The following is a 25,037-nucleotide window of genomic DNA, read 5'->3' as shown; positions in this document are numbered from 1 at the left end:
CAGGCAGTGTAGATGTACCTTTAGTAGGCATGCTTCATGGTGCTCAGACAATGGAGATGTTCTGTTCCTTCACCTCTTTGTGCACTTGGCTCAAAAGCTGTATTTAGCCCTTATAATGAATGTAAAAGAAGACAGAAGACTTTAATGTAAAATACAATATTTATAAGCCATCTCGGTTGTTTTACATGTAGAAAAAGCACTCGGTTTAGAATTTATTACTGTAACAATCATGAGCTTCTTTGCTGACAGGTGGAAACCCCCCTGCTTATGTCTCAGAAATGGTGCTAGAATGCTTCTCCAGTTAACCTCTGTTATATCTGCATTTCAGTGCCTAATCCTTGTAAAGATGTCTGCAGCCATCTCTGCTTGCTGAGACCAGGGGGATACACTTGCTCTTGTCCACAAGGGGCTCGTTTTATAGAAGGCAGCACCACAGTGTGTGATGCAGGTAGAGTGAATAGTCCAACTGCAAATGGAACCACTGACTCAGTCCTATTTTCTTTTAATATGTCATTCTGATTTGGAGGGGGAATGTATATAGCTTTTCCATGACTGATAAAGCATTCTTGAATTAGAAATACAAACTGGGAGGAGGGTGCTTCAGTGGTTAAAGCAGGAGCCCTGAAGCCAGGACATGTGAATTATCTAGCCAGTTATACCACTGACTTGCTGTTACCTTAGACAGGTCACTTAACTTCTTTGTACCTCAATTTCTTCATTTGTGAAATGGATATAATAACATCAACTCTATAAAATTTGCCAGGTTTCAGGTCCAGCTGTGAAACAGGCACTGATTCATTAAAACTGTTCACTAAGTGTACAGCTGTCTCCAGAGACCCCTGGCGATTTGTTTTTAGTGAGTTGAACCAGAACTGAAGACTCATACACCCTTGAGCTTTGGGGAAGTTAGGTTCCAAATGTGGATTCAAATTTTGTAGCCTAGGTTAGGTCCTGTGTACGTTACAGCGATAGCCAGGGGACCAAGTTACAACATGGATACAGATGGAGTGTAACCTATCCCACTAGATCTGGGAGGAAATTTTCCAGTGGAACATTCTTCGTAGGAAAATGCTAATTTGTTGAAAGCAAAATGTTTCTCGGAAAGTCTTTTGGCCTTTTCAGAATAGAACATTTTGACTTTCTGTTTCAAAATTGCTGTTTGTTTCAATTTAAAAAAATATGATATAATATTATATAATCTTTTTAAACATCAAAATGGGAACAAAACATTTCAATTTTATCAAAATATTTAGATCAACCCCAAACAAATCTTTTTAAATTAAAAAAATTTCATTCTGTGGGTAACTGAATTTTTTGTTTCATTCCGTTTTGGAATGGAACAAATTTGAAATCTTGGAATTTTGCATGAAACAGAAAATCCAGTTCCCACCCAGCTCTAAAAACACTCCATAATTGGGCTAAAAGCCTTGGTCAATCCAGGATTTTGACCTGGCTAACGGATATGATTGGCATCAGCTACACTACAAGTTTAATCCATGAGCAACCAGATTCTTTTATTCTGTTATAAACCATTTGTGTGTATACATTAGTGCATATACATTAGTGTAAATGGAACCTTAGAAACATAGGAAAATGAATCAGTGTTTGACAAAATACAAATTATAATTACAGTTCTGTACATTTTTCTTTTGTGTGATCAGTAAACATTTTTATACAGTACAGGCGAGAGAAGACACAATGCTCAAAATACATCCAGAGATCATTTACAAGTAATTGGCTTATCATTCAAACTTGTTAAATATAAGCATCCACACAGTGCTATCAGGAGCACCTGGGAAGCACAGTTGCTGTGCCTTCCTTAAGCACGCACCCAAAGCGGTAGAGAGAGGTATGGGGCCCATGAGCAAGCTCCCACCTCTCTCCACCCTCAATAGATAAGATGGGGGCAATACCCAGGAAAAGGCCTTGCACTTTGTGAGTGTGAGGGCTGCCATTTTACTTAGCTGTTAACTGAGATTCCAGGTGTGCTTTCTTTGTGCACCCAGGGAGTCTGGGTTCTGGCTTAGTTTGGTTGATAGCACCTTATCACAACAAAAAGTACAAAAGGTGAGCCAAACATATCCTAATCTTATTTCCATCTTGATGGGCAATAACTATAACAAAGTGGTCCTTGTGAAACTAAATCTAGGCTACTTCTCTATAGTTAATCCATCTGCAGGATTAAGAATGAAAATTGGTAAGACTGAGGCTATGATAGCAGAGGGAGGAGGACCCACCATGAAGGATATTACAGGCAGAGAGCTTAGAAGAGTGAAAGAATTTAAATACCTAGGTCAATGATTGCTGGCAATGGTACCCTTCTGAGTCATGCCCAGCATTGTACCAAAGCTACTTCCTGCAAATGGTGGGAGCTGGCACCAGTTATCTGTGAAAAAAAAGATGCTAATAAGGTTAAAAGGTAGAGTGCATTGTAATTTCATCCATCCCAATGTATGAAACGGAGACTTGGCCAGCCATGAGAAAAGAAATCAGTATGCTCTGCTCTATGGAAATGAAGATGTTAAAATGGTCAAATGGCTGGATGCTCTGTGATAGTCAGCTAAATGAGATTGAGAAGGTCCTAATGAGAGTTGCCCCAATTGATGACAAGTTGAGGGAGCTAGTCTATGTTGGTATGGACATGCCCAGCAGAGACCCAAGAGTTACATTGGCTAAACCCTTGCAGTAATTGAGGACAGAAGATGATGAAAGGGGAGGCAAAAGACCCAGTTCATGGACTGGATATCGGTGGAGCTTAGAGAGACCAATTTGCCTGATAGCCAGGTATACAGTCATGAGTTTTGGAAGAAGGCTACAAAAGTTGCCAACCTCAAATAGGGAAGTGGCAAGATAGAAGAAGAGTTAATCTGTCTGCTGTGAATTGCATTAGTCTTTTTGGAGGTCAGCGATAGACAATTTCACAAGCTACTCCACAAAGATAGTGCCACCTCTGATTTACATTTACTCAATACTTTATGGTACTTTGACCTATTATTGTCACAAGATACTATTTAAGCATTAAGTATTGGATCATCTCCAGGCAGGTCAAGGAGATGTTTCAGTTTACCACTGCATCTCATTAGTGTCTAGCACAAGTTTGCAAATTGCAAATTTAAAGCCTTGCAAATTGCTTTAGCTACATTTTATGACAGTGATTTTCTGTTTATTGCTCATAGCGCTTACATTTGTTCCCCTTAATTAAACTGCTTTAAATAATCTGGCCAGAGACGAAGAAAAACAGGTGAAGATTTTCAAAAAGAAAAGGAGTACTTGTGGCACCTTAGAGACTAACACATTTATTACCAGCAAAAGAGCGGGGGAGGGGAGACCTTTTGTAGTGATAATCAAGGTGGGCCATTTCCAACAATTGACAAGAACGTCTGATTATCACTACAAAATGTGCAAAATGTGTCCACCCCCCCCCCCACTCTCCTGCTGGTAATAGCTCACCTTAAGTGATCACTCTCATTACAGTCTGTATGGTAACACCCATTGTTTCATGTTCTCTATGCATATAAATCTCCCCACTGTATTTTCCACTGAATGCATCTGATGAAGTGAGGTGTAGCTCATGAAAGCTTATGCTCAAATAAATTTGTTAGTCTCTAGGGTGCCGCAAGTACTCCTTTTCTTTTTGCAAATACAGACTAACACGGCTGCTACTCTGAAGCCAGGTGAAGATTTTGTTTTGGAAAAAAATAATTGTACAACAAAAGGTATTTTTCAAACAGGAACAGAAAATTGAGTCACAGGGCCCAATATGGTAACTTTGCTTTAAGCTTTTATGTAATACCTAACTACACAGTGGGGCTTACCCAATTAATTGTCATATCTGTCAGATATAGTTTTGCTTGTTTTTTTATCATTTTCCCAAATTAAGGCCTTTAATTGGAAGGAGAGACCTTAGCCCCAAATCAGGGATCCCTATATAAGCTAAATTACCATTGACATGAATAGGAGTTTTGCTTGCATAAAGGTTTCAGGAATGGACTACTTCTGACTCAAAAGTAGTTAAAACTTTTATAGCCCATCTAGTATATCTAGGTTGTAAGTGTAAGGAAGAGAGAGCCAAAATGCATCTTTCATTTATAGACTATAAAAGCATAGAGGATTCAGACCTTTTCCATAATATTTGTACCATGCTTTTTAGTGTGTAGATTTCCCGAAATTCGAATTAGGGCCAGTAAAATTATACTTTAAAGAAACTTACTCTCTTTTTGAAGATCTTCATTAGGTTCAATATCAAAACATCAGAAGAATGTGGAAAAAGAAAAGGAGTACTAGTGGCACCTTAGAGATTAACCAATTTATTTGAGCATAAGCTTTCGTGAGCTACAGCTCATTTCATCGGATGCATTCTGATGAAGTGAGCTGTAGCTCACGAAAGTTTATGCTCAAATAAATTGGTTAGTCTCTAAGGTGCCACTAGTACTCCTTTTCTTTTTGGGAATACAGACTAACACGGCTGCTACTCAGAAGAATGTGGGTTTCTCTTAAAAAAACGTACCAATCTAATATTATATGGATGTGTCTTTGGTCCAAGTCAGACAATGTTGCAGCGTCAGGTGATACCTGAAGAGTGACTGAAGCACAAGATGACGTTTAATGGGCTCCAGTGCTGAATAATGTGGAGCTTGAGCTGCTTTGTGCTGACAGAGCACAATGTAGATAATAAATGGAGACTCCTCGGATTTGGGATTTCTCCCCCTTTGTCATTTTCCTAATTGGGCCACATCAGAGGTTCCCTCCTCCTGTTTAAAAGCAAGTTTCCATCCACTATTGCCCTCATTCTCTCCAAAAATAAATGCATCATTTCTGGACAAATCACTTAATGCCCATCCCTATGGGACTGAATCTGCCAGCTGGCTTAAAGAGGAGTTTGGGACAGATGAGGTAGGATAATGTTGCATTCTGAATTTTGAGCCCTGCAGGCAGGGAACAGGAGATTTGCTTGACCTGACTTTGCTGTGTCCATCACTTTCCACTTTCCAGTGTTAGAAGCATACACTGCAGTGTCCATCAATTTTCATTTACATTTCTTCATTTTATATGCAAGAAAAAATGTTGAAACCTGCACCCTTCCTGATGCTGCTGAACCATTTTTACTGAATAACCCCTTATTATGCAAGAACAGAAGTTTTACCAGGATTAAAAATGGTATTTTGGCAGAACAGTAAATATAGTAACCTATGTCCCTGGCATTAAGAGCAATATTTTCAAAAAATTGCATCTGAGTTTGAATTTGCAAATGTTAGCACACACTCAGTTTGGGTGATTGCATGCACAAAATTACAAGCCTGATTGAAATTTGGCCCTAAAAGTAAATTTAAAAAAATTGCATGGTAGCATATGCTTTGCTGAGTATGGCTTATTAACACATGCATGGCTTTCCATTTCTGCAGCCATTGAATCCCCTCCAACAATGCCACCAGCATGTAGGTGTATGTATGGAGGAACATGCTATATTGATGAAAATGATCTTCCCAAATGCAAGTAAGTCAATGTTGTAGTGGTCGTAGGTCAGAGTTTGCTGGTTTAGCATCACACTAGGGTTCAGTTCTTCAAAATGTAGTTACAATGATGCATTAACAGAAGATTTAACACATTGATAATAGCATATTTGTAGCAATGGTAGGAAAAATGCACATGACCATAAAACATTAGCAAATAAGTAGTTTGAAACTAAAAGGTTTGGAAAGGGAAAAAAAGCAAACCACAAAGAGTTCTCTAGTACAACTATAAAATAAAGGCAAATTTGGTGAAGGGGGAAAAGAACTATAAATGCACAGAGGTATGAGCCAGTAGGTGCCGCCAATGCTCCATGGAAACCAAATCTCCAGATTTTAATTACTCTAGTTTCTGACTCAGCATTACTGTATGTCTATTTCTAAGCAGATAATAGGTATATTATTTTTACAGTCAGTGAAACATATAATTACTATGAAGTGAGTTGAACTCTACTGCCTGTCTGTAAACATTACAAAATATAATAATAAAGCTTACCCGCTAGACTTAATAAAAGACAGACGGTCAAACTATCTCCTTTATATTCACAGGTGTTCTGATGGCTACACGGGAAATTATTGTGAAATAGGATTGTCAAAGGGAGTGCCTCCTGGAACAAGTAAGCTTCAAGTATATATTAAACTTGGTGACTGAGCTAAGTCATATGTCAGTTTAAGGTCAACCTTATACTTCTGACAGGCTCTTTTTAACTTTTAAGGTATGCTTGTTTTAATATTTACTTACTCTTCTATCTCTCGTAGCAGCAGTAGCAGTGTTGTTGACAGTCATTCTAATAATAATAATTGGAGCATTGGCAGTTGGAGGGTTCTTTAACTACAGACGGACAGGGTCCCTCTTACCAGCACTTCCCAAACTACCAAGGTATGTTTCACAAGACAGGTTGTTGTTTAGAGTCTGTATACCAGATGTTTACATTTGTTTACATTTGTGACTGAATGTTTCTTAAGGATATGATATGTCCACTATATAATAGTTTTACTGACACAAGGGAAGTGCAGGGTTAAAGCAATTCCTAAAGATTTCTGCTGCCAGTTAATAACAAAGCTGGTCATACCTGACAACAAAGATTACCATATTGTCACACTACTCTGGGCCCCAATTAGTTTTCACATAAATAAATACAACATGCTTTTTAGACTGGGTATTCAGTTCAGAGGGATGGCTAAATATGTTTATTTTCATTACTTTATCAAAGGTTATAAGACTACAACTCAGGCAAGTTAGATACAGGAACTCTTTAACCATTAGAAGGATGAGCTCTTCTGTAATGTTGTACTCACCTGCAAGGAATGCTATGCCAAATACCCACATGTTTCATGTTTCTGTGAGGCAGGAGACCTCTGTCAGATCACTGGCCATGTGAGAAGCACAGCAATTCAGTGAAACTCAACTTCATGAATTATCATTTTTTTAAAAAGTTTGACATTTTAAAGTGAAAGAAGGGAGATGAAGAAAATACTTCTAAAAAGAAGGGGCTCAGAGCACAAGCAGGTTTTTAAACATTTCTTTCAAAATATCTATTTTATTTAAAACATTTACTCCTTTTTCCTTTCAAACTTAAAATTGGTTCTTGAAGTTGTCAAGGTTCCTCCCCCACTCTGAACGCTAGGGTACAGATGTGGGGACCTGCATGAAAAACCTCCTAAGCTTATCTTTACCAGCTTAGGTCAAAACTTCCCCAAGGTACAAAATATTCCACCCGTCGTCCTTGGATTGGCCGCTACCACCACCAAACTAATAGTGGTTACTGGGGAAGAGCTGTTTGGATGCGTCTTTCCCCCCAAAATACTTCCCAAAACCTTGCACCCCGCTTCCTGGACAAGGTTTGGTAAAAAGCCTCACCAATTTGCCTAGGTGACTACAGACCCAGACCCTTGGATCTTAAGAACAATGAACAATCCTCCCAACACTTGCACCCCCCCTTTCCTGGGAAATGTTGGATAAAAAGCCTCACCAATTTGCATAGGTGACCACAGACCCAAATCCTTGGATCTGAGAACAATGAAAAAGCATTCAGTTTCTTACAAGAAGACTTTTAATAAAAATAGAAGTAAATAGAAATAAAGAAATCCCCCCTGTAAAATCAGGATGGTAGATATCTTACAGGGTAATTAGATTCAAAAAACATAGAGAACCCCTCTAGGCAAAACCTTAAGTTACAAAAAAGATACACAGACAGAAATAGTTATTCTATTCAGCACAATTCTTTTCTCAGCCATTTAAAGAAATCCTAATCTAACACGTACCTAGCTAGATTACTTACTAAAAGTTCTAAGACTCCATTCCTGGTCTATCCCCGACAAAAGCAGCATACCAACAGACACAGACCCGTTGTTTCTCTCCCTCCTCCCAGCTTTTGAAAGTATCTTGTCTCCTCATTGGTCATTTTGGTCAGGTGCCAGCGAGGTTACCTTTAGCTTCTTAACCCTTTACAGGTGAGAGGAGCTTTCCCCTGGCCAGGAGGGATTTCAAAGGGGTTTACCCTTCCCTTTATATTTATGACAGAAGTACATGGGTGAGAAATGACACTTTCAGCTGCAGATCAAACTTTTGCGTGTGTGTGTGTGCGCACGCGCAAATTTGTGGCTGGGTGCTAGTCTACACACTGTATAGACTACAGTATATAGATATACTGTACAGTGTATGAACCAATGTAACTATAGTGGGTTCCAAACCATTATAATTAAGTCAGTGCGACTTGTAATGTGGACCCGGACCTAGTTATACTCATAAAAAAGTGTTTATATTGGTATGCCAAAACAAGCAACCCCCATATACACACTTCTGTGTCTATTATAACTGCATCCACACTAGTGATCACACTAACTTAATTATATTGGTTTCTGAGCTGATACAGCTAAATGGGTGCAAAAACTGTTGTAGAACAGCCCTGAGAGAAAAAGTGTTAGAGTTCTAACTGTTGGATGCTGACAGTAATATTCTGTTTCTGCATTGTTTCATGGAAATGGTCATTGCGTCACCAGATACTAAGTGAAAGTTTTAAAACACTTACCTGATTTTGACTAGTGTCAATTTCTATGAAAATGGGGTCCACTGAAATAGAGTTCTAAATCTCATTCCTCTAACTACTGGTTCTCATTTTAAAATCTTTTTCAATGAGTATGACTTAGCACTAAAGTCTGTCATTGTTCAACTCCTCCTAATAGGCTCTCCCTATGTAATGCACTGTCTCAGTGCGTGTGGTCGTGTGTTCTGCTGGCAGTTCCAACAACTATAAAAGCCTGCTACAGACATCTAAAGGAATTCTCTTTTAGCTCAACACGTAGGGCTTGTCTTCACTGTAAAGTGTGCTTGAATTATAACTTGAGTGTTGCTCCTAACTTGAATCCAGTCCACACACAAAAATCCTTATTTGGAGCATGGTGGTGCTTTTAACTTGAAATGACTAGCCCATCAGAGGTTATAGTCTAAAGCTCAAAGTAGAAATTAACACAACCACTCTGAAATATGGACCTAGGCTGGCTCCATTCCAGTGCTGCCAGTCCTCCAATACCTTCTGCCTTGAAAGGACAGACAAGCTATCCCACAGTTCATTGGGAAAGAATTCATAGCGCAGCTCAACTTACTTACATGCAAAGAACCATGTGATATGCCCCCAGAAGTCTTATCTCCACGCATGAGTGAGGTCAGTGTGGACTGAGCAACTTTAATGTTATTTAGCAGTGTGGGTACTTTCACTCAAGCCAGGTTAACTCGAGAGAAGTAACTTGAGTATAGATAACCTGAGTTAACTCTACAGTTAAGGCCTCTGTTTTAGTTGCTGAAGGTCCTGGTTTTGACCACTGCTAATATCTTCATGTGTAAGGCCACAGTTCATATTACTTAGAACTTATACTCTTCCTCTCACCCAATTTCTAACATTGCTCATACAATTGCAAGCCTAAATTGCACCTGCAGTTATCCCAATAGCATGTGCAAATTAGGCATTTACATGAAAATAACCATGAGGAATCTAAATGGTTATTTGTATGCATAGACAACTAATATATACACACAATTCTTGAAATTTTATCCTCCAGTTTGGTATACAATTATAATGACATTTTTGTGTATGCTTTGGGCTTTTGCCCTGTGGAAATCTGACCCTAAGGTTTTAATAAGAATTATACTATTGAATAGTAAAATGTTTTAAAAAGACAATGAATTTATGAATTTGTCAGGAAAACAAAATTGAAGATAAGACTAACCAAACTGTAACCAGCATACCTTTTTTTTTTTTAATGACTCAGTATATCTTGTATATAACTAAACCCTGAGGTTCTTACTCCTTATTCGGCCAGAACTGCCATTGTATTCCATGAGAGGTTCGCTGAAGTGAAGAGTAAGTAAGCCTTCTGGAGTTGGCCTATAGAGAGAATGTTTCAAGTTTCCTAGCAACAATCACACCAAACATTTGATTTAAAAGGTTACTGTCCAAATAATTGATTTTTTATTTTTGAAGCTTAAGCAGTCTTGTAAAGTCCACTGAAAATGGCAATGGGGTGACCTTCCGATCTGGAGCGGATGTGAGTATGGACATCGGTGTGTCTGGCTTCGGAGCTGATTCTACTATAGACAGAGCAATGCAGATGGTATGGCTCAATTCCAAAATCATCTTTAACATTTTCCCTTGTTTTGTAACTGTTTTGTGTGTCACATGGAAGAATTTTATACAGAAAGACAATGAGGTGATAAATGCGCTATAAACAAAGAAGTGAATATTGAATTAGGTTATTCTAAAGAATCATAGAATCATAGAATATCAGGGTTGGAAGGGACCTCAGGAGGTCATCTAGTCCAACCGCCTGCTCAAAGCAGGACCAATCCCTAATTAAATCATCCCAGCCAGGGCTTTGTCAAGCCTGACCTTAAAAACTTCTAAGGAAGGAGATTCTACCACCTCCCTAGGTAACGCATTCCAGTGTTTCACCACCCTCCTAGTGAAAAAGTTTTTCCTAATATCCAACCTAAACCTCCCCCACTGCAACTTGAGACCATTACTCTTTGTCCTGTCCTCTTCTACCACTGAGAATAGTCTAGAACCATCCTCTCTGGAACCACCTCTCAGGTAGTTGAAAGCAGCTATCAAATCCCCCCTCATTCTTCTCTTCTGCAGACTAAACAATCCCAGTTCCCTCAGCCTCTCCTCATAAGTCATGTGTTCCAGACTCCTAATCATTTTTGTTGCCCTTCGCTGGACTCTCTCCAATTTATCCACATCCTTCTTGTAGTGTGGGGCCCAAAACTGGACACAGTACTCCAGATGAGGCCTCACCAATGTTGAATAGAGGGGAACAATCACGTCCCTTGATCTGCTCGCTATGCCCCTACTTATACATCCCAAAATGCGATTGGCCTTCTTGGCAACAAGGGCACACTGCTAACTCATATCCAGCTTCTCGTCCACTGTCACCCCTAGGTCCTTTTCCGCAGAACTGCTTCCTAGCCATTCGGTCCCTAGTCTGTAGCTGTGCATTGGGTTCTTCCGTCCTAAGTGCAGGACCCTGCACTTATCCTTATTGAACCTCATCAGATTTCTTTTGGCCCAATCCTCCAATTTGTCTAGGTCCCCCTGTAACACTATCCCTGCCCTCCAGCATATCTACCACTCCTCCCAGTTTAGTATCATCCACAAATTTGCTGAGAGTGCAATCCACACCATCCTCCAGATCATTTATGAAGATATTGAACAAAACCGGCCCCAGGACCAGCCCCTGGGGCACTCCACTTGACACCGACTGCCAACTAGACATGGAGCCATTGATCACTACCCGTTGAGCCCAACAATCTAGCCAACTTTCTACCCACCTTATAGTGCATTCATCCAGCCCATACTTCTTTAACTTGCTGACAAGAATACTGTGGGAGACCGTGTCAAAAGCTTTGCTAAAGTCAAGAAACAATACATCCACTGCTTTCCCTTCATCCACAGAACCAGTAATCTCATCATAGAAGGCGATTAGATTAGTCAGGCATGACCTTCCCTTGGTGAATCCATGCTAACTGTTCCTGATCACTTTCCTCTCATGTAAGTGCTTCAGGATTGATTCCTTGAGGACCTGCTCCATGATTTTTCCGGGGACTGAGGTGAGGCTGACTGGCCTTTAGTTCCCAGGATCCTCCTTCTTCCCTTTTTTAAAGATTGGCACTACATTAGCCTTTTTCCAGTCATCTGGGACTTCCCCCGTTCGCCATGAGTTTTCAAAGATAATGGCCAATGGCTCTGCAATCACAGCCGCCAATTCTTTTAGCATTCTTGGATGCAACTCGTCCGGCCCCATGGACTTGTGCACGTCCAGCTTTTCTAAATAGTCCCTAACCACCTCTTTCTCCACAGAGGGCTGGCCATCTACTCCCCATGTTGTGATGCCCAGCGCAGCAGTCTGGGAGCTGTCCTTGTTAGTGAAGACAGAGGCAAAAAAAGCATTGAGCACATTAGCTTTTTCCACATCCTCTGTCACTAGGTTGCCTCCCTCATTCAGTAAGGGGCCCACACTTTCCTTGGCTTTCTTCTTGTTGCCAACATACCTGAAGAAACCCTTCTTGTTACTCTTGACATCTCTTGCTAGCTGCAGCTCCAGGTGCGATTTGGCCCTCCTGATTTCATTCCTACATGCCCGAGCAATATTTTTATACTCTTCCCTGGTCATATGTCCAACCTTCCACTTCTTGTGAGCTTCTTTTTTATGTTTAAGATCCGCAAGGATTTCACCGTTAAGCCAAGCTGGTCGCCTGCCATATTTACTATTCTTTCGACTCATCGGGATGGTTTGTCCCTGTATTGAAAGAAGTGAAAGCAAAGACTGTTCTTTGAGATAATATACTTTTCTCAAGATTTATGTGGTAGAAATTAAATTAATCACTCTGGAAATACTTCAGCATATCATCAGGGAATGAATGGGCACTTTAGTCCTTTATTTCTACAGATATTACTAGATTTCCCTGCAAAGGTCTTTGTGTACTCAGGCATCTCATGGAACAAGTCAAAATGTGCAAGTTACAAGGGGTCCCACTTCCCGCCCCCCAGTAATATTATACATAACTGAGACTTCAGACATAATATTCAGAACCAGTCACAGGAAAAATGACTTTCTGCATCGGATTGTAAACTTGTGAAATTCACTGCTGCTGGAAGTCTGTGCAAATCCTGGATGTTTCTATCAGTTTTTGGACATGTCAGATTTTATCCAGGCTGATGTATCGCCGTGTCTGAGAAATAGCACTGTTTTTCAAGTCTTACATGATAAAACTATGAATTGCTCCCTGCGGGCCCCTCCACCAACATGCAGAATCTTGGGTGGGCTCACTTCCTGCTGCTGCTTCCCAGCTCCCTTGGGCTCCCTGTTGCAGCTGTACCTTCCTTCAGGGGTTCCCTGTCTGCTAGCTGTCCCACTCAGCTCCCTAACTCTAACCAGACTTCTCTCATTGAGTGAGAGCCAGAGATTTGCTCTCATTCCTAGTCAGGCCCTAACTGAGCCAGATTCAACTCATTTAACTTCTCCCTCCAGGTTTGACACTCACTGCAGGTGTAGCGCATGTGAGGCTGATTGTGCCCACAGGCTCTCATTTACCTGCAGGCCCAGTGTGGGGTTGGTACACTCCAACACAGAGTACAACTAGCTGCTGTTAGCTGCTGACGTAGTCACTCTGTCACGTGAACGCAGGTTAGAACCACTCAAGTACTGCAAGTCCTCCAGTGCTTTCCCACAATCCCCCCATGTGCCCAGAAAGGACAGACAGGCTCTCTCACAATTCACTGGGAAAGAACTCATAAAGCAGTTCAGCTTACTGTTGCAGAAAAAAACACACATGAGCGAGCTCAGTGCCAGTGTGGACACAGCAGTTCGACTGTTATTTCAGTGTGGCCACTCTCCCTGGAGGCAGCTAATGCAAGTGCCAACACCCTGAGTTAAATTTGAAGTGAAGACATAGATAGTGTTGTGGCTAGCTAAATCTGAAACAGAAAGTCACGTATCAAGATGCTGCAAGACTTTGAAACCATTCAGACTGGATCCATGAGAATTCTCCAGGGGAAATCCTCAAGTGCAGGGGAAATCCTCAGGTGCTTGAGAGTTGCCATAGTGATTGCTGTCCCACCCTCGCCCTCCTGGCTGCTGGCAAGGAATTGTGACCTGGAGGGAAAAGGGGCTGTCAGGGCAAACCTATCCCCCAGCCATACTTGGCAAACCAGAGCAATTTCTTGGGGTCATCGGTATCCAGTGTCCTTTAGAGAGGCCTTCATGTTGCTCTAATCTGCCCCAAGGGACTAGCCCAGAGCTCAGTCCGCCAAACACTAAACGCTGTTTCTGGCAGCATCTTTATACATCTACCCAGAGCACCGCAGCCACTGCTCAGGTCTGGCACAGTATGTGTGAAGTAGCTTATATTATGCTCTGCAGGAATGGTGTATTTCTGACATAATTTATAGGTTTTTAGATGAGCAGATGAACTTGTGTTTCTTCTGCAGAAAAATATAGCAATCTCGCAAATGGGGTAATGTGAATTGATCCCATTCTTTAGTATTTCAGATACGAATGATTAATTTGTATGTCACGTTGAAGCCTCTACAGTGAAACACCTGTTTTGGGATTATGCTTCTTTTGACATTTCCTTGCTCCTGAAGGCTAGATTTGTGGAAGCCATCATTCCTCTTTGTAACACATTTTGAGGAAATTATTGAAATGTTTCTTTTTTGCCTAGCTATGAAATGGACTATGAGCCATTATTATGTGTTCAGGATTTGAATGTGATGTACTCGGTGATCTGATAGACAATTAAGTCGAGTGGAATAATGCATGGTAAAGTTACACATTGAGTTTCATATAACTTTACAAAAATAAAAATGTATTTCTCCCTGAGCTAACGGATTAGATTACAAAGTGCTGGCTATGTTATATGTATATTATACTGTGGGTTTTTTTCACAGAATGAAAACTTTGCTGTGGAGTCAGGGAAGCAGCCAATCACGTTTGAAAATCCAATGTATACAACTAGAGAAGGTGGAGCCAGTGTAGTGAATGTAGCTCAGCCGACATGTGTAAGAAAGAAATTGAGTGTTGCTTTTCTTCTTTCCTTCTTCTTACGTCCTTGTTCCTCTTCTATGCACTGGATCTTTCTTTCTCCAATTTCTTTTTTCATTATTATATCAGTCTTTGTCTGTGAGTCGTAACTTTTTCTCATCATTACTAGGAACTGTATAAATCATCCAACAGATTTTTTTTTGCCCCATATCCCTAAATGGCCCCCTCAAGGATTGAGCTCACAACCCTGGGTTTAGCAGGCCAGTGCTCAAACCACTGAGCTACCCCTCCCCCCATCTTATTAATTTAAAATTCTCAATTTTACTATCAAATGGCTTGGTTCTAAGTATTTTCTGAATTTTAACAAATGTATTTGTTGTGTCCAGAGATTTCATTATTTTTCATACTGAACGGTCCCAAAAATCTGTTTAAACTTTATGGTCAGCTGTGCCGGGGATCTGACCGCTTTCCAGAAAACTGTGTTTATTTTTAGGGCCAAGGTTGGAAGAGAAAACTAACATGTCTCATGTATGAAACTTTGAGAGATTCAGATCATTTCTCTTTATCCCTGCCCTATAGCTTTGTGTTGGCCTTGACAGAGCTTTCAGTTTAAATGGTTAGATTGGATGGTTCCAGGGCTTTATCTTTACCCTTTTAAATTATTTTTATGAACAGGTAACAGCATCGAATAGTGAGGAAAATGAGAATTTTGAAAATCCTGTCTACTCTGCTGCAATATCTGCTAGTGCACAGCAACCTCCTGTAAGCACAGAAACAACACAGGTAACACAATGGTGCTTTTAAAAAATTTAGAACAGCGCTAATTCATTGCTGTATTGTTCTTAGTCTTTGAAAACCCTTCAGTGCTGCAGACTCAGAGCACTGTTTTATTTGTGATCAGTGTTAGGATAACTGAACTCTCACACCTAATGCAGGAAAGATGTGTAAGATAATTTTCACTTTGAGTAAAATAATGACCTGGAGTGAAATTGACACGTCTCATTGCACAAAGTCCAACTAATCAGGCTTTATATGACAGTAACAAGGCTGCAGTTCATCCCCTCTGCTGTTGCTATTCTAGCATGCAAGTTCTTCTTCATCTCCTGTACAAGGATTTTGTCAAAGCATCTCTGCAAGAGTTCTCTTCCCTTGTCTAACTCAAGTATCCACTTCATGTTAATCTATTTACAGTCTGTGCAGAGTTTGCCTCCTCATGAAGTGCAGAGATCATGCTATGCAACTGCTCCACTCAGGCACAGTTCCAACACAGTACTGCCAGAGGGATTAAATGTTGACTTAGGGTATGTCTACACTGCAGTTATAAAGCTGCAGCTGGCTCATGCCAGCTGACTCAGGCTCATGGGGCTTAAGGAGTTGCTTAATTGTGGTGTAGATGTTCGGGCTCAGGCTTCAGCCTGAGCTCTGGGACCCTCTAATGGCTCTAGGTCCTAGAGTCCAGGCTCCAGCCTAATTGTGAATGTCTACACCCCACTCAAACAGCCCCTTAGCCCGAATTAGCTGGCATGGGCCAATTGTGTGTTTTTAATTAGGCACCCGATCTACCCACAAAGTTGCACCAGTGTAACTAAAGATATGGTGGGGCATTGATTTAGTTAAACCAATATGACTCTGTGTGTGGACACTCTTATATACCTTTAAATCTGGTTTACAGCCATTTAGACAAGCCTTTAAAGAGGAGTTGAGGGCATTTGGCACCTCACAGAAAGTATTTGTAGCTCAAAGGATATGGCCCATAATCCTTTTTGCTATTCTTCCCTGTCTCTGCAGCACAGATGTCAACACTTCTGAATACTGAGTATGCTTGACAGTTGTAGCAACCAGCTGCTAAAATTTGTCAAGTTTTATTTCCTGCTAAGACTGTTTCAGCCCCAGATGGCTTCACAGGGTTCTCTCTGTTTCTCTCCAGCACTGGCTATGCTTGTGACATTGACAGTGCATTTGAATGGCAGCATTTGTACCTCTGCAGTGAAGAGCCTACCAGTGTTTCCATGAGAACCCTCTCTTTTCAGGGCCTTCTCTCAGCATGAAAGTTGCAATGTGAGACAGGAGATCCTCAGCTGGTGTAAATTGCCATAGCTCTGTTGACAACAGTGGAACTATGACAGCTTACACCAGCTGAGGATCTGCTCCCTCCCACTCACAAGATAAGTGATATTTTTTAACAAACATTCATACATTCAACAATTAAAAAACAAATCCCTACTGAAATACTTCTGCATAAAAATGTTCAATTTTTCATAGACAGTAACACTACACTTTGATCTAAAATAACTGAAATCTGATTCATTGTAATGAAAATGTAAGAGGTTTATCATGTGTGTAGTTTAATCATGTTTTTATATTCTACTTATAACCATGGCAACATTGAACATTGCAATTTCATGCATCAGCTGCATACAGAACAGTTGTTTTGAGTATTGTTGAGTATTTTCAGTGTTGGACATCAAAGAATCTTCTCACCTAGCTTAGTCAAGTGATTCCTGGAAGTCACATTATTATTTCTGAGAATACATATAAGCAAAGGCTATCCTACTCTTTAGCTCATCTCTCACATAAATTACCAGTTGAGGTTCACTATGAATTTCAGTGGGCATGCGCCAGAGAATATTTTGCTGGCTGCACACCCGTTGCTAACAAAATGATAACAAAGTGCATACTATTGAAGTTTTCTTGAGGGGCAGAGGAGGTCCGTTAAGGCAGTTAGGATAGGGTTTTGCTTGTGGTGGAAGCAAAGTCCCAGGCTTATCTGGTGAGTGGACTGAAAGGCTGAGTGTTTAACTTAGGTGCTAAGTTATCCTGCCCATTGAGTTGACAGCATGTGTGTGTAAATGCTGATGCTGCAGAATGATAGAGCATCCCTGGAACTTCTCTGGAAACTGAGGCTAAGAGAAATCTATTTAATTACTTTCATTAGTGATGTGGCTCTTGTTTACAGGTTAGCATTCTTTTAGGGCCTGATTCTACAATTTGCTCCTTGTGGATGGACCCCAGTTTCCAGGCAGAGCTCACAGGGATTTGTATTCCTGTATATACTTGAGTGTTGCTCAGTCGTTACAGTATTTCTCATTTTATAATTTCATACCTGGTTTTTCTTTTCCATTTGATTTGCGTAGAGTCCATATGTAGTGTTACTCTCTATAAATAAATGTTGTCATTTTATCTGCTGTTGTCTTACCTTGTGGATACTGCTTTAGTTAAAATAACAATAATTGGCCTATTAGATCGGAAACTGGACAGGAACTCAAGAGAACTGGGTTCTATTCTAAGCTCTGCTACTGACTTGCCTGACCTCTGTTTCCCCTCCTTTCCTTTTTCTGTCTTGTATACTTCAAATATGAGCTCTTTGAGGCCGGGGCTATCTCTTTCCATCTGTTTGTAAAGTGCCTAGAACAGTGGAACCCTGATTCCAGTTGGGGCCTTTAGCTACTACTGTATTACAAATAAGCAAATAATGCTAACAACAAAAGGGGGGTGAAAGGGAAATAGTCTAAGATGAGTTCATTTGGATGACATTACTGAGTATTAAAAGGTAGATTTAGGGAGATGACTGTTAGCCCATACGGTGACTTAAACAAGAATTAAGTGGGTGGTAGTGAAAACCTAGTTTATTTTCCCTGTACTGAAAAGATCCACTGAATTGCCTTCTGAGGCTGGTTGACTGGTGAAGGATTAGAGGCTGTGTCAGGAATAATAGTATAACTGGCCATTTTAGGAACAATTTGTGGGTTCCATCTGATATGTTTTTTTTCTGATGAGCCTTCAGAAAACCCCAAACAAACAATGTCTATACTCTCTGAAGGAGAAATTACATTTTTAGAGACTTTAACTGTGTTGTAACATTTTTCGTTTCTTTCTTTGCAGATGGGTTGTCATTTTAACAATTGTCAAAGCACTTAGAATCTGTGATAGGCTTTAAAAAAATTACATCAAAAGAGCTTAATTAAAAAAACATTAAATAAAATGGGGATGGGTTGAACGTTTCCTGAATACAATCACTTATGGATAGAACCAATAGGAAATGCTATTGAAAACCCTCCCTCACTGGTATTGTCATTTTGCAAATGAAAGGGGAGAAAACTGTTCTGCTAAAGAGTTCATTAGTAAAGTTCTATTATTTTTATCTTTCAGAAAACAAAGTGGAGTTTCTTCAAAAGAAAACTGAAACTAAGTACTAATTTTGAAAATCCAATCTATGCAGAGGTAACTCTTAATTGAATCACTCTCATTCTCAGCCTGCACTTTTCACCTAGCTCACAAGCGGGGCTGGTTCTGATGATGTGGGAAGCATGAATTAATGTTTTTTTTTATAGTATAAAGATTATGGATAAGAGTCTGGGCTGCACCAGTAAGAGGCACAGCACAGCACATGCAGCACGGGAAGAAGAGGCTGGGGTGGATTTAAAGCCACAGTTACACCCTCCCAACCTTAGGCTGTTCCTGGGGCTGAAGAGGCTGCTGGCATAAGTCCCCAGGGCTATCTAAGGCTATGTCTACACTATGCACCTTTTAGCGACACAGCTGTGCCATGCCGCTAAAAGGTGCGCAGTATAGCCGCTCGTTGTTGACAGGAGAGAGCTCTCCTACCAACAAAATAAATCCATCCCCAACGAGAGGCAGTAGCTTTCTCTTGCCGACATAGTGCTGTCTACACTGGCACTTTTCATCAATAAAACTTTTGTCATTAGGAGTGTGTGTGTTTTTTCACACCCCTGAATGACAAAAGTTTTACTGACAAAAGTGTAGTGTAGACAAAGACTAAGTTACAATAGCCCCCTGGTGCTGCCCTATGAGCCACATCACTGCCCAAAATCTCTGAAGTGCTGCAAGCTATGGCCCTGCTCTGAGCTCTCCCCTCTATCCTCAAACCCACCCTTGGCATGCTTGTGAGGGGGTTCTTGTAAGGCAGCCTTACAGTGGTTTTCTACAGTGCCTGCATCAGGGGAATTCTCCCATGGCTGGACACTGGCGCTTAGGACCCTTTTACCTAGCACAAAGGGGCCAGATCAAGAGTCTCACACTGTGGGTAAAATTTTCAAATGCTCCGGAGTGACTTAGGAGCCTAAGTCCCAAATTAGGCATGTAGGAGTTTAAGTGTCATTGAAAGTAACTTCTCCGCAGTCACGTTGGAAAATGTGACTTAGGCGCCAAGACATGTAGGTGCTTTTGAAAATTTTACCCTATTTGTCTCATACTGTATGAGATGGAGTGGGAATTTGTAAAGCAAAGGACCCAGCCCGGCAAACACTACTGAGATAATGCTTACTTCATAAGTAGTGCCAGTTACCTCAATAATTATCTAGAGTAGTGAGTGTGTATGGACATATAAAATTACTCATTGTTAAACACCACGGGTGGTAGTAATTGTTGGCAGGATCAGCCCTGACTAGTTTAGTGATTTATTGTTTTCTCAGCTTTGCCTGCTGAGGTGAAGCCCGTGTTTAAATAATGATATATGGGCGGGTGGTCAGAGGGGCTGAGTATCCACCTACTTCATTGACTTCAACAGGAGCTATGAATGCTTAGCAATTCTGAAATCAAACCTACAGTGAACGGTTCATGTTAAACCATGGGTTTTATGGTGATTGTTTCAGATGGAGAAGGAACAAGAAGGGGACACTGAAAATGCCTCTCTCCCCTCTCCTTCACAGCCTCCTAAGATTATTCTCAAGAGAGACCCACCTTTAGCTTATACAGCAACAGAGGATACATTTAAAGACACCGCCAATCTTGTTAAAGAGGACTCTGTTGTATAACTAGTTAATCAGTAAGAGAATAGTTAGACATACCCATTTGCACGTAGATTTTTTTATAAACAGAAGGAAAAAGGTTCACATTCAAATGCTTTATAAAAAATATATACGCCGTTTAGCCAATAGCTGAAGACGTCTTTTGAAGCTATGCCTTGTTGTTCTGATAAATGCCAACTGCTGTTTTTATGAACAGTTATCATGGTGTACTATATGTATATCTTTGCACTGAAGCTGTCTGAAAGTAATGTTATAAATATATTGTACATTTGTAAATTTTTGAAAGATTATCTTGTTTGTTGATGTAGCTAAAGAAATCTGTTCTGAATCGGTTGTTGCATCTTTAGAGATAAATCCATTATATAAATGATCTAACTAAAAAACTCAAGGTAAATATAGAGGTTTACTGATTTACAGAAACTTTTAGAGCATATATTTATAACAGCACCTTCTTAAACTTGTACTGGTGCGTTGTGCATCTCTACTACCCATTTAATATACTACTGTATATAAAAATGGGTCTCTCTGTCCTCTCTCTCTCTCTCTCTCTGTATATCTCATATTAAACAAAAGATGGAAAATTCAGTACAGCGTATTTTGGCTGAATAGCTACCTACACAGAATGTTGTTCTTGCAATATTTTGTCTGGTTGAAATCAAATAATTCCTCCCGAGATCCATAAGACATGTATTTTCCCTCTAGGTTCCAATTAAAAAATCCCATTAACAGCATACATAGGAAGATTTGATATATTTAAATTTTAGTACCAGGCAGTAATTTCATACTTAATTTAATGAGATTTTCTCCTGATCATCAATGGAATAACTCTGTTCTTGGCTGGAGTCTCTGGAAGTCGTTTGTAGTGTTAAATGAAGTAGCTAGCAAAGTACAAAAGATGCTGGTTAATTTAAAAATGAACCAGCTTTTTTCATGTGAAAAATTTAATTTTTATTGACTATTTATTTCCTGAGGTGGACATTAATAGAAAGGGAAACAGTTTCTACTGATGCAATATTTGTAGGTCATCCGGTTATTTCCATAATGTTCTATCAGAATATACTGTACATGTTGCTAGCTTTTCCACTAATTAGCCAGTTTAGTTTCCATAACATGAACTGGTTAAGGAAAGTCTGAGCACCACTGCAAGAACGTATACTCTATTCTGTTATTTAGCATTCCTGGCTAGTTACTCATATAACTGCAGGTTCCTCAATTTATAATCAATGAGACTTCCGCTGTTTGATTGTTTTATGCCTGAGTTCTCAAAATATATGCTATCCCTATTTAGAATGCTTGTTGTAATGACTTTGAAATGTATTTTGATTAGAAAAGATAACTGGAAAATGATGCTGCTGAATAAATCTAATAAATGTGTTATTTTATCATATTCTTAATCCACAAATTATTGAGTCTAATGTACCATACAAATCTGTCATAATCTGGATTTTTCAGTACAGTCTGAAAAAAAGCAGTGCTTTAGAGAACACTAATAAAAGTACTTAGTACTTTCCAAACATTTGAGCCTAGTTACACACTGAGGGGTAAATCAGAATTCTACTGAAGTCAGTTATACCTTGGTAAAGCATGAGATGAAAATCATTCCCATTTAACATATTAATACTCACAATATTCCTGTAAAGTAGGAAACTATTATTCACAGTTACAGATTGTGAAACGGGCAAAGAGACTGACTGGTTGGAAGCCATAGAAGGAGTTGATGTCAATACTGGGATTAGAGGTGAAAAGCTTCTGGTTTCCAGGCCTATGCTCTGGCTGTACAGCTCTCCAATCCCAGTAAATCACAGAAGGCCAAACTTCAGCTTGTATGCTCCAACATGCATATCATACTAGTAATTGTAGACCTCCCTGGACAAAATACATGCAAATTAATGCCTATGCTATCATGCTGCTAACACTATTGTTAATATCCTTCATGAGTTCCTATCCAGTAGTCTCTGTTCTGATGAGGATGAATGCCTGTCACTGTGTTGGTCAACGTAGGTGTATTAGAGTAATAGGATACTTCAAATCCACATGCACCAAACTGGGATCTTAGACCAACACATATGTTTGCTATTGCTGTGCTAAACTTCACTTGTTAAATACATTGGAAGCCTCCAGTTCAGGCAAATGTTTGCGAGGGTCAAGGTTTGTCTCCCTGCAGCCTTATGCTGTGTCTTACTTCTTGAACCAAGTGTTTGCCTAATATTCCTGTTCTTGTGGGAGTGCTAGCCAAATATCTGGCCCAAGAATCACGATATGACCTTTTACCTGGATGTCTTTCTGGTGTCTGTGTGCCAAGGGAAAATAGAGCTGGCTGCACCTGCTTTATTCCTCCTCCAACTGGAATAATATTATTGGTGTAGCTGGCACAGCTTTTGTGTTGGGTTTGAAAGGCAGCTTACTCAAAGGTTTTGCTTTGGAGAAACACATCCACTTTTGTTCAAGCCAAACCCTCTGTTTTAAGCTGTACCCATTGATTCATGAAACCCATGCGGGTGTGATCTTATTGTGGGAACTGATTTTAATGTTGGTGCAGATTTGCACATACGCGTGATTCAGAAGATGTACTCCATTCATGCATTAGTTGCTTGCAATTTTAACTTCGTGAGTAAGTGCATCTCACCCCAAAAGTTGGCGTGGAATGTTGTAAATCATATCATTTTTACAACTCTTCTATGATATATTTTATTCACAGTTTAAACAATAATGCAATATCCTACAATACATAAGAATTGTTACATCCTGGAAAAGTTATGAACAGTGCCTTTTGCACAAAAGTTGTATAATAAATTGCATTTTACAAATGAACCTCTTATTCTGTAAAATCAGGGGCCATATTGGCAGTTGGTATATATTGGTGTAACTCCATTGACTTCAACTAAGCTACACCAGTTAATATAGCGAGGATCTGGCTTCAGACTGGTAAACCTTTTCAGGTACATAGTTCTGTTATAATCTCTCTGCTCAGTATTTTGGAACTACCAAAGAAGGGACTACTTCAAAGAGGCTCTTTCCAAGCCGTTACACTGAGCTCAGTATATGGTGGAATAGGACATAGGGAGTGTAGTTAGTGCTTTATGAATATTCAGGCAGTTACAGACCTGAGTAAAACAAATAATGGGTTGGTAACTCCATTTTACCCCAGTGCTTTACTTTAAGGTGTTCCTAATATAATCTGGGGAACAGTTTACAAAGGAAGGTGTTTTTTAAAAAGTGGCTTCTTTTTTTGAAGGAAAGACCCACAAAGTTCTTATACTTGAATTTTTAGAGAGAGAAGATATTAAGGCCTACGTTTCCCAAATCTGGCCTCCCTTTGCACCCATAAAAAATGCAGGTGTCAATTTTGCAAATTATACCCACAAACATAAAGCTTCAGCCATACTGAAAATCTACTGCTAAAACTCATGTTCACTTTAAATATATAACTGTTTTTCCCACAAGATTTGTAAGTTGTCAGACACAAATGAAATGTACTCTGTTCGGGGCTGTACTGTTTACATAGTGTATATGTTTGCTAATGCTTAAAAAACCGTTTCTTTTTCTGGCAGAGGGACCCCTGGGCACCAGTTTGGGCTTCCTCTCCTCTCCCGTAAAATGTATAGCAAAGGCTTCTCCTCCTTTCCATGAGTCAATGAATGGAGAGTAGCTATGGTACTCAGTCCAGCAGAGGCTTTAAGGCTTTTCTTCACAGCTTTATTCTCTGATTTCCTTCGCTTTACGATCCCTATCCCTTGTTGCCTTTCTGAACACTAGATTGATGTTTGAAAGATGGTCTGTTTTCTATGAGCTTGCAATCTCTCTTTGTAATCTGCCAGTGTTAGGGCGATAAATGACATTAGTTTCTCTCAGATGGAGGATCTTTCAGGCCATTGGACCAGACAGGGAAAAATATGTATTAATGTGTGTTTATCGTCAAATGAGGTAAAATGAATTTGCTTTCTCTGAAGACATTTGGTAGAGCGTAGAATCTGACTTGCTATGATATTTCTGTAAGCTTAATTGACCTGGATATCAATCATTAATCAGCAACTCAAAACTCTAGTAAACAAAACCTTTACCCTATCAGTTTTCAAACCACCATGCACACCATCATGTCAGCTACTGACCAGCGGCTTATCAGGGAAAAAACCTATAGTGCACTTAGCATTATAATCTCAAGAGGCATTATAACCTCAAGTCGTATTTTACTATGCTTAGGGCATTGCATATAGTAATATTAATCGACGACACCATAAACAAAATGATCTGCTTCACATCAGACATTAGCATTGGGTGAAATGTAAAACCCCCTGGGATCCCTCAGGATAAAAGGCATCATGTACGTATGTATTCTCTTTCAGATAAAACCACACTAAAATTAGGAATCAGGGTAATGTATAAATATTGTGGTAATGGATAACAATTGTCTTTGATTGCTTGTCACTTATATTACATATTGTTGAAATAACCTGTGTATTATCTCCACTATAGTAGCTGCCTATTGAATGGTAAATAGGCACATAGATGTAGTTGAGCACTGGAACTAACATTTTGTGGATATTTTTCAAACGCTAGGGGTTTACTTTGATTTGATCAAGTTTAAGCCTTTAGGTTCACAGCTTTGTTAAATTCAGTGGCATGATTCAGTCAAATACCCATATTCAACATGAATAGATGTATCAATTCTTGAGTAAATGTGTTCTTAAAGAACATGTATATTCTACCCACTAGAATATATGGA

General features: G+C 39.8%; 1 protein-coding gene across 1 annotated transcript in view; it reads left to right on the top strand.

The window, feature by feature from the left end:
• The window catches only part of LRP2 (LDL receptor related protein 2), a 180,200-nt gene extending 159,880 nt beyond the window's left edge, over nt 1-20,320 (top strand). The window contains exons 71-79 of the mRNA XM_077829918.1: nt 329-448; nt 5,403-5,493; nt 6,057-6,124; nt 6,267-6,387; nt 9,989-10,118; nt 14,453-14,563; nt 15,222-15,329; nt 18,696-18,767; nt 20,159-20,320. Coding sequence (XP_077686044.1) covers nt 329-448; nt 5,403-5,493; nt 6,057-6,124; nt 6,267-6,387; nt 9,989-10,118; nt 14,453-14,563; nt 15,222-15,329; nt 18,696-18,767; nt 20,159-20,320 — 983 coding nt within the window. The remainder of the gene's footprint in view (nt 1-328; nt 449-5,402; nt 5,494-6,056; nt 6,125-6,266; nt 6,388-9,988; nt 10,119-14,452; nt 14,564-15,221; nt 15,330-18,695; nt 18,768-20,158) is intronic.
• The last annotated feature ends 4,717 nt before the right edge of the window (nt 20,321-25,037 follow it).

This window comes from Eretmochelys imbricata, chromosome 11 (assembly GCF_965152235.1).
Source record: "Eretmochelys imbricata isolate rEreImb1 chromosome 11, rEreImb1.hap1, whole genome shotgun sequence".
NCBI lineage: Eukaryota > Metazoa > Chordata > Testudines > Cheloniidae > Eretmochelys > Eretmochelys imbricata.
The sequence above is the reverse complement of the archived record's forward strand: the minus strand, read 5'-3'. Positions and strand labels throughout refer to the sequence as shown.